The 15,729-nt window shown below is 41.7% G+C and overlaps 1 protein-coding gene across 1 annotated transcript in view; it reads left to right on the top strand.

Moving 5' to 3' along the window:
- Nucleotides 1–13,960, top strand: part of BCR (BCR activator of RhoGEF and GTPase) — a 99,819-nt gene extending 85,859 nt beyond the window's left edge. Inside the window, exons 17-23 of the mRNA XM_021549904.3 lie at nucleotides 953–1,012; nucleotides 1,143–1,252; nucleotides 2,075–2,214; nucleotides 3,614–3,748; nucleotides 4,337–4,442; nucleotides 5,247–5,409; nucleotides 6,114–13,960. Of these exons, the coding sequence (XP_021405579.1) occupies nucleotides 953–1,012; nucleotides 1,143–1,252; nucleotides 2,075–2,214; nucleotides 3,614–3,748; nucleotides 4,337–4,442; nucleotides 5,247–5,409; nucleotides 6,114–6,203 (804 nt within the window). The 3' untranslated portion in view covers nucleotides 6,204–13,960. The remainder of the gene's footprint in view (nucleotides 1–952; nucleotides 1,013–1,142; nucleotides 1,253–2,074; nucleotides 2,215–3,613; nucleotides 3,749–4,336; nucleotides 4,443–5,246; nucleotides 5,410–6,113) is intronic.
- The last annotated feature ends 1,769 nt before the right edge of the window (nucleotides 13,961–15,729 follow it).

The raw sequence follows: 15,729 nt of genomic DNA, 5'->3' as shown, positions 1-15,729 counted from the left end.
TCAGCAGCACTGCGCTGCTCTGTTGATGATCTGAGTGCGACCATGACCATGTCTAAGCTCTCCCAGAATTTCCTGCAGCTGCCATTGTTTCAGCATTTCCCTCCCCTGCCAGAGCTCTCTGGCCCTGCATGGGGCTCTGTGGGAGGGGGGAGCTGTGCTGCAAAGCAGCTCTGGTTATGACTGCCTGTTTGCTGACAGCAGCAAACTCAAAACAGAGTTTGCTGCAGTTGCCTCCTCCTGGTCTTACTGTGCCTCTGTGTTCAAGAGCCAAGCTGTCTCAGGAGGCACTGAATTCTTGCTTTGGCTGGTTCCAATGGCAGATCAAACCCCCAGGGAGACAGCTCCTCCTCTCTCTTGCCAGTCTCCCTGAAGCTGAGTGCCACTCCTCAGCCCTTCGGATGTGTTTGGGCTCTCCCGAGGCAGTAGTGGAATTACTGGGTGACATTCTAACACTTGAGTCAGCTGCTCCCCAGCCTCACAACTGTCCACTCAAGAGATCAAGCAAAGCTGACATTGAGAGATTGGAACTTGTTTCTGTTTAATGAGTGTTTGCAATAGCAGGGCCTGGTCTTCTTCCTGCCTCTATGCTCAAATGGAAATGAAAAGGAATAGGCTGTTTGAAGGACAACTTTCCATGATTTATCAGCAGATTCAAACGTTAGTTGTGCTCCCTGAGGTTGCCTTTATTGTTGAGCAGACACTGCTCTCATATTGCTGGTTTTTCCATGTGTATGAACCCTCATTAGCCCCTCATCAGCTCTGTTTAGAGAACTGCACAATATCCAAAGCCTGGTTTCCCTGAAACCAGGGTAACTTTGGAGTGTGGGGTTTTCTATGGAAAAGAAATAAACAAGGTAAAAGTGATTTTGCTCTGCTGACTTGCAGAAGCCTTCCAGGCTAGCTGGTTTCTCTGAAGTCTGTTCCTAGCTCATGGGTAACTTCTGTTTTCCAGCTGGACCCACAGGCACTGCAGGACAAAGATTGGCAGCGCACAGTCATCTCAATGAATGGGGTAAGTGTGGCAAACAGAAATTAGCTCTGCTTCTGTACCTCCTGTGGGCTTTATTTCTTTGCTCTTCATTGCAGCATGAAAAAAAAAAAAGAAAATGTTTAAAAAGTAACAGCTGTTCTCTTTGGTTCAGGTGGAAGTGAAGCTGTCAGTGAAGTTCACCAGTCGGGAGTTCAGCCTGAAAAGGATGCCATCCCGCAAGCAGACGGGCGTGTTTGGGGTCAAGATTGCTATTGTCACCAAGTGAGCTGATGGGTCACATTTCTCCCCGTTTGAAACACATTTCTTGTGTTTCAGGAAGACAGCTGGCCAGTGGGGTGCACTTGCCTGTGTCCCCCTCAGGGGTTTGGCAGTCCAGCCTGTTCCATTAGTGTAGGAGTGTAGATGTGGCTGCAGACAGGAGATGCTTTACAATCTCTGAGCTTCATTTTTGCAGAGATAAAATCCAACGTGCACACAGGCTATTTACTGACAGCCTATCTTCTGAATTCCGGAAATCCCCCTTGCACTTGCCTTCTCTATAGTTAGCTGACATGGTCACAAATTTCCAGAGCCACTGAACAGTGATGTTTCCTTTCCATAATCAAAAATGTTCAAGGTCTTTGGATCCCATTGTATTATTTTAACCCCTGATCTTTTGTCATGAATCATTTGCCAGCAGAAATCTGTTTGTTCTGTTGTATGGTTTGGGAAATGTGGTATTTCCTCCCCATGGTATTGCATCAGTTTGAAAGCAACAGAGTTGCCATGTATCCAAGGGCTGTTTGGGAATCCTCTGATTACCTGGGCAGAGTTCGTAGGCTCTGAGGGCACTGGGACCTGGCCAAGAGCTCAAGTGCTCAGGGAGGCTGCAGAACAGCCAGAGCAAGGCTGAGACAGTCAGAAAACCCTCTCCAGTTTTAAAAGGAGCTCTTCAGCTCGCTCCTGACTGCCTGTCAGACTTCCTCTCACCCCATTTTCCAGAAGAGGTTTGCACAGGAAAATGCTTGTGGCCGTCCTGGCTGGCTGGGGAACAGGCACGGAGGGCCTGGGCTGAACTGAACTCTTCTGTCTGGCTTTCTTCAGGAGAGAGAGGTCGAAGGTGCCGTACATCGTGCGGCAGTGCGTGGAGGAGATCGAGCGGCGCGGGATGGAGGAGGTGGGGATCTACCGCGTCTCTGGGGTTGCAACCGACATCCAGGCTTTGAAAGCTGCCTTTGATGTCAGTAAGTATTTGGGTCTGATTTTTCCCTTTGCTCTCTGAGAACCTGCCTGAGCTCCCTGTCAGGTGGCTGTGCTATTTTTAATCTTATGTTGCCCAAGAAGCATTAAGAAGTAAAGATTCTCACTCAAGGAAAACAATTTTAACCCTAGCTGCATATTTTATTTACTGATATAACCCAAGACATACAACAAGATGGATACTTTTTTAATTCTTCCAAGCAGATGCAAAATGATGGCTTTACCTGCCTTGCCAAATCTTTTTAAATGGCAGACACCTCTCTGGGGGAAAACATCAGCAATCAGAAGTCATAATTTCTTCACTGTTGTGAGATGTCCAAATTAATAGAAGCCCTTAAAATAAATAATGTTTTGTGAAAGCCAGTGTTCCTTAGAACTAGGAGGAGTATTTATGAAACTGGGGTTGGGTGGTCAGGGCTTCTCACCCTACCTCCATCTGGACTGATGTGCAGGCTTAGAAAATAGATCACTTTGAGCAACCTTTGCAAAGCTGCCTTTGATCTTGAGCAGAAAAAGGCTCCTTACTGGTGCTACGTTTAAAAGAGTGGCCTCTATGTCACAAAATGCACCTGAGATCAGGCAGGTGAAATGTCTCCAAATTGCTGAGGTACAGAAAGTGAAATTTTTTCTTACTTCCAGCTTCCATGTGATGGTCCAAGAACTGTTCAAGCCACATTCCATCAGTCACAAGATCTGGGCCAGACACCAAAATTCACCCTCCATGCACTTTTCCTTCAGTTTCTAGTGAAATTTCCTTCTTGTGTTTTCTTTTCAATGAGCCTAAGATATCAAAAACCACTGATGAATCACTGCTAGTGGAAGTAAGGGTCTTTCACAGTTTGAAAAACATCTTTTTTCATTTCTGTTAAACGCTGGCTTACACTGCTTTATGAAGCCAATGCTAGTTGGTGTTTAATTCTGGGAGAGGGGCTGGTTTTGTTGTTCTTAATAGTAACAAAATGGAAATATAAGCCCTGAATTGCCTTAGCTACACTTAGTGGGGAGTTAGAGAATCTCAGAGTCTCTTAGTCTGAGCTGTTAGAGGCAGGGAATTGGAACAACAACTGCTGTCAGTAATAAAAGTTGAAATGCATATAAATACAGTCAAGTGGGGCTTGTTCAGATCAGGCCAGGTCTGCTGGCACAGCACAGCTAGCCCTGAGAGGGTGAGGTTCCCTGCCTTGACGTAAAGCAATGAAGTGTTTGCAGTCATTTGTACAGTGCTTCTCAGCTGGAAGGTTGCTCATTTAATCGGAGAAATGTAAACAGGAAAACTCCCAGCTATTTGGGCAGAGATGAAAGACAAACAGACCCAAAGCGAGGAAAAGAAGGAATGCAAGGCCAGCAGTTCCTTTACCCTTCCTCTACTCTCCCTTCTTGCAGATAACAAGGATGTGTCAGTGATGATGAGTGAGATGGACGTTAATGCCATTGCAGGCACCCTCAAACTGTACTTCCGGGAGCTGCCGGAGCCCCTCTTCACAGACGAACTGTACCCCAACTTTGCTGAAGGCATCGGTAGGTGCAGCACAAGGAACCCTTGGTAATGGAGACTCTTCTGTAGGAGGCTGCTTTAAAGCATCATAAAACGCATATTTATAGTGTTGGACAAAGGCTGGAACAAGCTGTGAAGGGAGTGGAATGGAGCTCAGAATGGCATTGCCTTCCCACGTGGTGCAGTATGGGCACGTGCCATGATGTTCTGCAAACTGCAAAAGCCCAGGTTTCTGAAGGACAGGTTGAGAACAGAATGCCAGCCTGTCTGCTGGGGCCCTGCACACTCACTGCCCAGGCAGGCTTCAGGGAAGCCCCCTTTGGAGGGGAGGGGGGTATGTACCTCATCTTACTGTGATGCAGAGAAAAACATAAATGATTGAAAGCCTCAAAGCACTTGAACTGCTTTGAAAGAGAGAGAAAAGGATTCTTAATGCATTTGTGAAATGAAGGAATGAGATGCTGGGGGTATTGATGTGCAACTCTGACCTTCCAGCCTATAATGATGTAGTCACAGACCTTTTGGGACCATCTGTATTGGCTGTTCTGGGACGTGGTTCAGTCAGATTCGTGCTCGCTGCCTGTGGTGATGTCTCGTTCTCTGTCCTGTAGCACTTTCAGATCCTGTTGCAAAGGAGAGCTGTATGTTGAATCTGTTGCTATCACTTCCAGAACCCAACCTTGTGACATTCCTTTTCCTTCTGGACCATTTAAAAAGGTAATATGTAGTTCCTTCAGAAACACATTTAATGTGTAAAGCATCAGTTATTTTGAAAAGTGGAGCCTTTTCTTTAAATACCTGCTGAATCACAGAAATGAAGAAGTATTTGCTGATCTGCTGTGAATGCTCATCAGATAACTATTGTCTCATACTCACTTAGTGAGGTAGTAAATCCTGAATTCCATTTCCACTCATACTGAAAAAGGATTAGAACTGGAGGAAAGGAGTAAAAAAAGAGTCAGGGCTTATCTATTGCAAATGCAAATTTCTGCTGCAGGGTCGCTGAGACTGCACCTGCATCTGTATACACAGACCAGAAAGGTTTCTGTATGAACCATGATGATTTACCACTATTTAAGGTCTAGGGAACCCTGTCTCAGAAGGTGTCCGAAATCCAGTATGATCTATTTTTTTAATTCCAGCACTTTGCCTATCTGCAGTTGTCAGTTCCTTTTGTAGTCAAGTATTTCTGATTTTGTATATGTCTTTGTAATATGGTTGTACCTCTGAAAAACTATTGCCATACATTTGACATTAATGCAATAAGCTGGCTTAATGTTTGCCCAATGTGTTGATTTGCATAAGTATGTTGTATATACCACAGACTGTCCCTGGAGACATGAAAGATCATCTTGTGATTGAGATTCTGGATTAAAATCCCGGAAATCTGGGCTTTAATTGTGTTTCTGCTCCAGACGTTTCTGCCCTTGGGCAAATTTTTTAAACTTTGTGCCTTGGTTTCTCATTTATAAAACTCAGATATTTATGAAGGTCTGTCTTGTGTGTTGTTTCTTCTCCCAGGGTTGCTGAGAGGGAAAGCATCAACAAGATGTCCCTGCATAATCTTGCCACTGTCTTCGGACCAACACTGCTCAGACCTTCAGAGAAGGACAGTAAAATCCCTGCTAACCCAACCCAGCCCATCACAATGACTGACAGCTGGTCACTAGAAGTCATGTCCCAGGTAAAATCCTGAATGTGCCGTTCCATCTTGTGAAGACACTTTCTGGGAAAGCACAGTCCTATGGCAGGCCTGGCTCAGTGACCCCACCCCCGGGTTTTCATGGTCATTTTCTTGGTAAACATAAAACAACTTTTGCCCTCGCACAGACATTTTAGTTATTTTAGAACAGTGTTCCTTCAGGCAGTCAATTTGCATCTGTACAAATATGGCTTTTCATGAAGGAATGTCTGTGTGTGTGCATCCTGTGTGTGCTTGTGCATGGGAAGAGCTTTTGGGGAGCTGTGTCCCAGCACCATGCTGCTGGCCTGGGACAAAAGAATTGGCAGTGTTTCCACAATGCTCCTCAGTACTTAAACCATCTTCACTGATGCACAACAAAATTCTTTGGCCACTGCTGCCTTTGAAGGCAGAGCACAGAGCCTGTGTCACTGAGTCAGACCGGTTTGTATTTCTCCATTGAGTAATGGCAAATTCTAGATTTAATTTCTTCAGTGCTGGAAGTACCAGCACAATTTTTCCACCTGGAATATAAAAATAATTTCTCTGAACCATGTCAAGTTCTACTATTTACTGCTGTTATCCAGCATATTAAATACACTGCTGCTAGGTGTCCCAGAGAGAGCTGTATCACCAGCTCTCACATAGCCAGGATGAGAATGAATTTTTACAGGGCTTTAGTATTACCTTGTCATTTCTCTTTCCAGGTTCAAGTTCTTCTGTACTTCCTGCAGCTAGAGACTATTCCTACCCCAGACAGCAAGAGGCAAAGCATTCTCTTTTCTACAGAGGTGTAGGTGCCTGCGGTACCAACGGGACACAAACTGCTTTTGGCATAACTCTGTCACCCTGGGAAAAAGATGACTGGTGTGTCCTTGGACTGACCTGTTCCTGTGCTGGGGAATTCTGGCCCTCAGTGCTTCTGCAGTTTGTTAACCGGGAGACAAGCTGGAGAGAATGGAGAAAAACCTCCTTGTGCTGGTAGAACCAGAACTAACCGGAGATGGAGCTGTGCAGAGTCTCCACTAGAAGGAGCAATAGACACTTGGACAAATGCACCACAGAATGTGGTGATTATTCTTGCTAGGAATGTGACAGAAGGTATTCCTCATTTTGTGGATTTAATTTATCATAAAGAAACTTCAAGATTTCTACTGGACCACTTGATAGGACACCTCTTTTTGGAAGAGGGGGCGTTAAATGATATATCACAACTGTGTCTTTAATAACTGCTGTTTTTCAAGTACTGTTTGAGGCCACAAAAAATAGCATTGCTTTGCAAAGAGGAAGGAGAAGAGAAGGGTCTGGGATCTAAAATTCTCTCCACAGAAATTCAAGTCTTGATTTGAATATGGTTCTAAAGAAATCAAAGAGTTTTATGTACAGCTAGAACTGTTGTCTGGTTGGGGCTGGCTTTTTTTATTTTGTTTGTATGGTTTTTTTGGCTCACCCAGCCTTTCCCATAGAAATGTTTGTACACCCCAGGGAAGGAGATGCCCTGCTCTTGCCTATGTTGCACTTCTGATGGGTTTTGTTGGGTTGAGACAGACTCAATAAAATTTAAGAAATAAATACAGCAAATTAAAGAGAGGCAGGGAGAATAACAGTTAGTGATTCTGTTGTTTGTTTACTTATAAAAGCAGGGCACTGGTATCCAGGAAGGATTGCTAAATTCCTTAGACCCCACCAAACTTAATGAAAATTAATTAGGAAGACTTAATACCCAACACTCCAAAGAAAACACATTATTTCTGAAAAGTAATTGAAGAATTTATGGATTTAAAAAAAATCAATGGCTCTCAGTTTGGCTGGCTGCTTACTCCAGACTTTTTATCAGAACATCTTTTTTTTTTTGATACTTGAATTTTTGGAGGCTTTGTACATTGTTTCTACAAGAGTCTTTTTCTGATAGATACAAACGCTCTGAAAAAATGCCAGAATGTACTTTTTGGACAATCTAGCAAGTAGCATGCATTGTGGATTCTCCAGAAATTCCAACTCTGTTTTAATTAAGAGCAGTGGAGAAATTTCTGTAGAACTCCATCTAGCAGTACAAAAGGTCTGGCCAAACACCAATTTTGTATTTCCCTCCCTAAATCAGTTGAAGCTACAGGGTTGGAAAGGCAGCAGTATTTGTCCAGGGAATTGAAACTGCAGAATCAAATTGCTGGTATCCAGAGCCAGCATTCTGGCTCTGAAGAGTTGTGCCAAACATCCTGGGGGTGGGATCGATGCCATTGTCCTAAACTATTCCAGCCCCTGCTACTCCTACCCAGCTATGCAGCATCCTTTTAGTGGCATCTGTCCATCATCATCCTGGCAAGAAGTACAGCTGGAAGACAAGGGAAGGAATTGGCACAAAAAGGGGAGGGAGGGACAGATGTTGAAAGATTGCTAGGATCAGGTTGTCTACATCATTTGCAGGGAAAAATGACACAGAAAGCAACTCCTCTTGTGCTGAATTGTGCATTTTCTGATGGGTCATCTGCAAACTCTCAATTTAAAAAAATAGCAAAGGAGTGTTTCAAGCAAATAGAAAAAAATTAAAGGGAAATTATTTTGTAGTCACTGTAATTCTGACTGCTGCAGAATATTAGAAATTATTGTACTGTGAAGTTGCGAAATCAGAAAGGAACAAATATAAATTTCAATTTTGTGAGTATATCAATATTTTGCATGCTTTGTAAGGATTCTTATAGGAATTTAATATTGCTTAGTATCCCTCCCTCCTTAGGTCTGGGAGCAAACCTCTTTGTAATGTAATGTACAACTAGAAATTCCTTCTCTCTTGTATGTATTTCCACAACATTCCAACTTCTGAACCTGCAAAAAAGAAAAACTGTCTGTAGTAGGAGGTGCTTTTTGGGGGAGGGAGGGAATGAAGGCAAGGAAACTTGAAGGCTTAAGATTTTGATTTTTTAAAATTTTTAGATTTGTTTTTTGCCTGTTTGAAGGTAAAAATTGGTCACAATCCTGAAAAACCATTGACTTGAGCCATGTCGTGCAGAGCAGTAAAGCATTCTCTGTGTTTGTTCCTCTGTATTTGTTCTCCCTTTTCCCCAGGAGCTCTACAGCAATCCTTGCACTCCTGCCTGCTCCCACTCGGGGGGATGGAGCTGAGGCAGGAGCACTGCTGATGACTTCATGGAAAAGCGAGAAAACCCTAGCTACACCTGGTGCTGGGTGATGGCCTTTTCCTTTGGTGTTTGGAATCTGTGGCTGCTCCTTGCAGTGTTGAAACTGGAAAGTAATACCATAATGACTGTGCCAATTTACTTTTGCCCAACTTTTTATTTTTTATTTATATAGGAAGTTAATTTTAATATTAGATTACTGATCTATAATATGTAACCATGAGAAAATTGCTTTTGCTTTGGTTACTGTGACAGGTTGTTGCTGTCAGTCTCTCATTACAATGCTCAGTTCTAATGAAATGTTATCTAACATGCAGGCATGTGGATCAGGGAAAAAAGTTAATTTAACTTAACCCATTAATTATTTCTGTTAAGTATGAATATGTTTTCCCCAAAGCTGGTAATTTTGGGCTGGAAAAGATAGTGGATCTTATTGCTGATGATAAAATAATGGACTGATTTGAAATACGAGAATTGATTTCTTGAATTTCCTTTGATTTTGCAATTAATTTTTTTCAATAGTCTTATGTTTTCAGAAATTAAGTATTTCCAAAAAGGCTTTTATGGGTTTTTTTTTCCCAGGGATTTTGGTTGGGGTTTTTTGTTTGTTTGGAGGGTTTTTTTTGTGTTTTGGGTTTTATTTTCATTTTATTTTTTTAATAAGCCTTATCATACTTAAACAAAAAGGGAAATGCAAAACTTGGCTTTAGAAAAGGCCTTCTGATTTCTCCTCTTATCCCTTGTGAGTTGTGTCAGAAAACTGAACTCTTTAATTTTCTAAGTTAAAAGATACAATGTAAACAACACAAGAGCAAACTAGCAAAAAGTTGCCCTTTATGTATGCACTGGGAGATTTTGCTCCTTCAGTTTCTAATGTATTGGAGAGACTTTTTTACAAGTGTCACTTTCAGGAACAGGAATCTGAAATGTTTAAATTTTCAGCTAAGGAAATTCAGGTGATTAGGATAGTCTGTGTCTCTCCAGCTTAAGGAGAGGAATAAGCATCAGTTTTTTGGCATATAGAAACTACCTTAAAATTCTTGTGGGTTTTTTTAACACTGAAAAGGTTTTTAAGTAAAATTTTTTAAAGTTAAGTAAATGAAGGGAAAAGTTTTCAAAGATGGACAAGAAATTACAGTTACGAGCTCAAGAGTCAGCTTTGTGTTTGTGTATGCTTTGTATGGGAGGGAAGTGTCAGAAACCAAATTGAAATACATCCATTCAAATGCTGCTGGTGTTCTTTATTCTTGCACATTTTTAACAAGTTGAGGTAGTAGCTAAGCTATTTCAGGCTGTATTTTAATGCTGCTATTTTTCAGTGTATAGCTAAGGCAAAATCCAGCAGTGGGGTGCCCGTCCTTGCCGGTGCCCACTGCCCGCCTCGGCTCTGGCCGTCGTCGCGCACACGCGGAATCATCCGGCCCTCGCGGTGTTGGCCATGAGGTGGTGGAACCACAGAGGATATTTATGGGAGGTGCAGGATTTTTACAATTTATTAATTTTACCTGTTTAAAACTCTTTTATGGTTGTTCCTGTTAGTTTTCTATGAGTTTATTTAAACAAATGGACTGTTCCTTAAGGCAGACCTGGATCTCCAGTTTAGTTTGTCACTGTGTAACACTGAAAGGCATCACAATGTATTAATTTATCTTAATGTGCTGTTCTTTCAAGGGTGTATAAAATGTAAACTGACCAATGTGGTTTTAAACATGTTTAAAGTCTGATGGCAAAACCCCAACTTTCTCTGATTCCTCACTAGGTAATCTTTTTGTTTCACTGCTTGGTCACCTACTGTGATAACTTTAACAGGTGTGGCATTCTTCTTATGGAAATTTTAGTATAAAATGGGAAATGTTTTAAGAAAAAAACTTCCCCTTTCTCTTTTTACTTTAATTCAAGATGACAAGGACTTGTAATAACAGAAGACCAATACATTTGTGCAGGAACTTGAGGGGGGATTTACTTCTGTTCCTTGAAGAAGAAAAATCTGAAAGGGCAGTTCCTAGATACAATCAAATTAATCAAATTCTTGTAGCTAGTCACTTGTTTACACCCTCTTAATTTTCTACTCCAGGGATGTTTTTCTTTGTAGACTTTGCTAACACTGTCCTACTACTATTAGTGAAAAGTAAAAATGGTTCCATTCTGTTTCTTTAACACAGGGCCTGTACAACTGAGATACTGGAGCCTTGGACTAGTATTAGCAATTCTCCATTCTGAACTAGGATGAAATAAATGTTCATGTGTGTTCTGTGAGCTTTCTAATTGAATAGAATTAAATCTATGGATTGCCCTTAAAATCAACAGAAGCTATAAAGGAAGCACTTATAGTTAATAGACTGTTCCTTAACAATCATTAGGGAATGAAACCATCACACATGGGAAAGGGAAGCAAACTTAAGAATTGCTCAAGGCCACATTGCTTGGGACTAGATGAGGCTCTCATTTTGAGTTACGGAAGGTGGCTCATGCCCTCGATAACTGAGCAAAGGCTCTCTTGCCAATAAATAAACATGAACATGGGAATGCCAGGAATTTAGCTTCAGCAGCCTCACAATTCTTATGTGCTGCAACCCCTCTTTCTTGCTAGTGAACATTCACAGTTCAGTGCTAAGAAAGCAAAGCTTACCACTTGCTCTCTACCATTTCCCCCTGAGGCAGCAGCTGTAGCACCTGTATGTTAACATAGGTGAACCACCACAAGGAAGAAAAAGGCTCCTAGAACCACAAAGTTGGACTATTGTTTAAGCTAGAAGTCTGGTTTTGGGCTGCAAGGATAAAAAGGCACAACAGCTGTAATGACAGAAGCGTTGGGGCAGTAGGACCAAAGCAAACCTGAGTGTATGTGTTGTTTTGAGTCTCCCTTCCATGACCATATCATTAGATTTATGCCTCTTAGGTCAAGCAAATTCATAAATACTCTTGTTGAGAATTAGAAAATTATTAAATTACCTAGTTTGCCTCCACTGTTGATTCTTGTGTTACCATCTTACAGTGACATTGCTAGCAACCACTGCAAAACATGCAGCAGTTTTTACATAATTTTTTTCCAGCTGCCATATTTCACCTCACAGTAAGACAGAGCATTCCTTTCCCAACAGAACCACTTCACATCTTTCTGCACTGTGGCAACTACCACACAGAGAGGTTCAGTTTAGAGCAGAGCCCTGGAGATAATTTAAATATTTCCAGTCTTCTTGTGCAGAGTGGACTAGGTAGTACTGTAAGTTCTGGGCTCACGCAGGGCTGTGTTGTGAGCTAAGTACAATTCTGTTATTTACAGCTGTTCAAGCATATTTGGGAATTAATATAATTACAGAATGCCCAAGCCTAGCAGAAGTGTTTGCTCTGCTGCTTTGTCTTAATCACAGTCATGTTCAAATCCCCTTGTCAAAAATGGTTCACAAGAAGAGAGAAAGTTATTTTGCACTAGAGCTTTTGCTTGTGTAACTGCTGTGTTCTTTTCCCCCATGGTAGGATGTTCTGAGAATCTGAGACATTCTACAGATGAGCTGTTTCTCTAACCTGCAGAATGATTTATACCACACGGCATTTTATATCCCTGTGCATGTACAAAAGGGCAGGCTTGTGTACAAAACAGCTTCCTGCTTGCAAGGAGACTCCAGCAGCTTCCTGGAGATGACCCCAAGCGAGGGTCAGAGCCGGTCCAGCCCACCAGTGAGCAGAGGCCTGGCTGCTGCTTGGGCTCTCCCATCTCCCCTGGGGCAGTTTGCTGAGGCTCAGAAGGCAGCTGTGAGTTCCTTCTTACTGCACCCAACCAAGGGATCAAATGCTGATCGAGAGTAGCTCAAAATTTCTCTATCTTTGTCACATTTTGGGAGAAACAGGGACAGTCCTAATTTGGGATTATAGAAATAGCTGAAAACCAATCTATAATTAAAACCTATTTCATATATAGTAGATGGTAATGTGAAAGTTGCTATAGCAAAAGGTCATTTTTCTACAAGAGCCTTTTCTACTCCCTGCCTACTTTACTGCTTCTTACAGCCTAAAAGAAGTCTTGGGTTTCACAGTCACATACAAAACTTGGAGAATCCTGGATAAAACTTAGCTGTGCAGGGACCAATGTTTCAGGAGTACTTAAAGTGATTAACAAGGTAGAAAAAAGGTGGTAAGGAATTGTTGCATTGGGATAACTGAAAAGCATCACAATGAAATGGTGGATTTAAAAATTATCTCACAGGAGGACACTGAAATGTTGTCCTTTCTGTGTCTGTCCAGAAAAAAAAAAAAAAAACCAAAACAACTCAGCCTTCTCTTGCCTATGTAAGTTGTGTAGTTTGTCCTTATCTCTAGTATAAGTGTTTATAATCCATGAAGAATTCGAAGGAAAGGAGTTAAGACTATTTATTTAAATATAAATACAATTAAATTATATAATTAGTCTTAAATTATCAGATGTAGAAGAAAACAACTTATTGTTTGGATAATTTTGGGTTTCATCAGAACTAATACTGTTGGCATTATTTTAAACACTACCATGTTAGGGAGTCAGTTTTTGACATTTTATCCTGCTAGTGTTGCTAGTGCTTCAGTATCTCATAGTGCTCAGTTTTGAGGAAAGAAAACTTAATCCTAATAGTTTAAATATGGAAAGGTGTTGAAACCATACTGCTAAACATCTCTCACTTTAGGCCCAAAGAGAAGGGGGAAGGGAAAAATTGTCATTCTGGATTTTTTTTTTTAACTTTCTGAGAAAAGTGATATGAAAAAGGGATCCAAGAACTGTATTTGGGGGAAAAATGTCTTAAGGCATTTGTAGCCTTTCTTTGTACACAATGTTAAATAAAATCTCCTGTATCTATGTTGTCAGGTTCTTTTGGTCTTATTTAGATAAAAGTGGGCCTACATTACACTGAATGAATCGCATTTAGCTGAGTTTGCTGGGGGCATGGAATTTAACACTGCTGTTTCTAAGTAAAAGCTGCTTCTTGATTTACAAGGTAAAAACTGTTTCTCCTATAATGTAGAGGTTAGTACAGAGAACTAAACTGAAATAACTTGAATGTGTGGAAATAGTTTACATGGAAGGTAGAAAAATAGCTCAGCAACCCAGTCCATGCTCAGATCTGAATCCTTTTGTAGGAGTTCTGCTTCAAAACCCAGCCTGTCTCAGACTTTGTTAACTTTCCCCTTGTGTGCAGAGCACTTGAACTGTAGTTAGTGTGTACTAAGAAATCAGCTCTGGCCTCCAGTTCTTCAAACACTGCATGAAAATAGCGGGATTTTGTAGGAATCAGTGTGGAAACTGAATCAGTTATTTAAATCAAGTTAACTTGGTGCTTTATTTAAACATTGTTTAAATTATTAATGTAATTAAAGTACATTTATGTTTGAATATAGTCCAAATTTAATATAATATATAAACTCTTCTACAATAAAAAGATACCTGCTTGAAAGTTCTCTAGCCCATTTCATTAAGTGTGGATCACAAAGATTACAGGGTTCCGTTGCAACTCTGGAAGTAGATAAAATGTAACTGACTGCAGTGTTTAAAAGTACCCTGAGTATCATGCCTACCCCTGAACTGGACAAAGAAGGGGAAACTCAATGACTGTTACTAATACTTCTGACCTGTGGTGTGGCTAATAATATGAAATAGTTTTCCAATAGCTTCAATGTGGAATTCTGCCAAATGGTTCTCCCTCTCCCAGAAAGTGAACCCCTGAAGTGCAGCCACATGGAACAGCAGCCTCTGCATGAGGCTGGAAGGGATCATGTCCTGCACCAGGCACTCTGCTCCCACAACCAGCTCCTACCATGTCCAGCTCTCCACTGACTGCCAGCCTGGAGCATCCCAGCCGCTCCTCCTGGATGCTTTTCCCCAGCTGAAGGCCCCAGGTGAGCCTGGTGCAGGTCTGAGCAAAGCAGCCGGCACACGCCTGCGGCACCTGGAACGAGAGGGAGCGAACGGGACCTAAGGCTGGAGCAGGATGAGAAGGAACATGAATATAATAAGCACGGGTGTTCTGTGCAAATTGCTCCACCTGAGCAGGTGAATTTCCATTTTCCAGACAGCCCTGAGGCCTGGACAGGCTGCCCTGGGGCAGCAGCTCCCCTGAGGCCTGCGGGATAGGCCTGTCAGTGTGTCCCTGCCTGACTCCGGAGACACATTTGTCTGCTCTTTGTTAGAAGCCTCCAGTTATGGAGATTCTGTAATCCTCTGGGGCAAGCTAACCCAGAACTAACCACAATGAGAAAGCTTTCCTAGCAGACAGCTGAACCACTCTTGCACACACACAATACTGCCATTTAATGCTTCTTTTTAAGCGACTTTTAAGTTCCAGAACCAAGATCCAAGGCATATGCACTGTCAGCTAGCAGCTTGTTCATTAATTCACTGAGCTGAGCGACTGCTTCCTGCTGCAAAACAGAAAGCTGAGCCCTTTGTGGGTTACCGTGAGAAATACATTGTTCAAACCAAATGCAGCCACTTTTCACATCCTTAATACAGAAGTAGTGCCATTGAAATGCCACTGATAACTTAAAAATCAATCCAAAGTAGAAACAGGGCAACATTTTGCTGAAGGTATCATGGAGCAGAAAATGTAACTGAATGGCATTGGTTGTAGTGCAGGAAAATAAACATCAGGATTATTACTTAATCATAAAGGAGCATTTCACTGTCTGTGCAGCCGCCTGTCAGGGGAATCCCCACCAGGTAGGAGCACACAGAGTGACACAGAAATGGACGTGGAAGGGCAGCTCAATGAAATTTACTTTGGAAGACACACAAACAGAAAAATTTTCCCACCACGTAAATCAAACGGTGTTGCAATATATAGCAGCATACATCCTGTCAGTTTTAAAGGGAATTCTGATGTAATGGAGATATAATTTACTTTGATTTATAATACTGAAAATTTACCTTCATCAAAGATAATGAAAGGACTGTAAATCATACTTGCCCTACTGGTCTGCAACCTACAAATTCTGTATTCTTGTGAATCCTATTCCTATGAATTCTAGGAAGGAATGTACCTCAAGGGAGAACATGCAACTCAATCTTACACTGAAATGTTTCTTTTGCTAAAACAGCTGAGCTGGGAGAGAAGCTTTCGCCTAAATAGAGGGAAACTTTTACAGGAATGTGTCAAATAAGCACATTTTCTTAACTTTGTGTTCATAGCATTTCCCAGGCAGTGCCTGTAAATACAAACTCTGCTAT

Source organism: Lonchura striata, chromosome 18, assembly GCF_046129695.1.
Source record: "Lonchura striata isolate bLonStr1 chromosome 18, bLonStr1.mat, whole genome shotgun sequence".
NCBI classification, from domain to species: Eukaryota; Metazoa; Chordata; class Aves; order Passeriformes; family Estrildidae; genus Lonchura; species Lonchura striata.
This window is presented reverse-complemented; position numbering and strand designations above follow the sequence as displayed.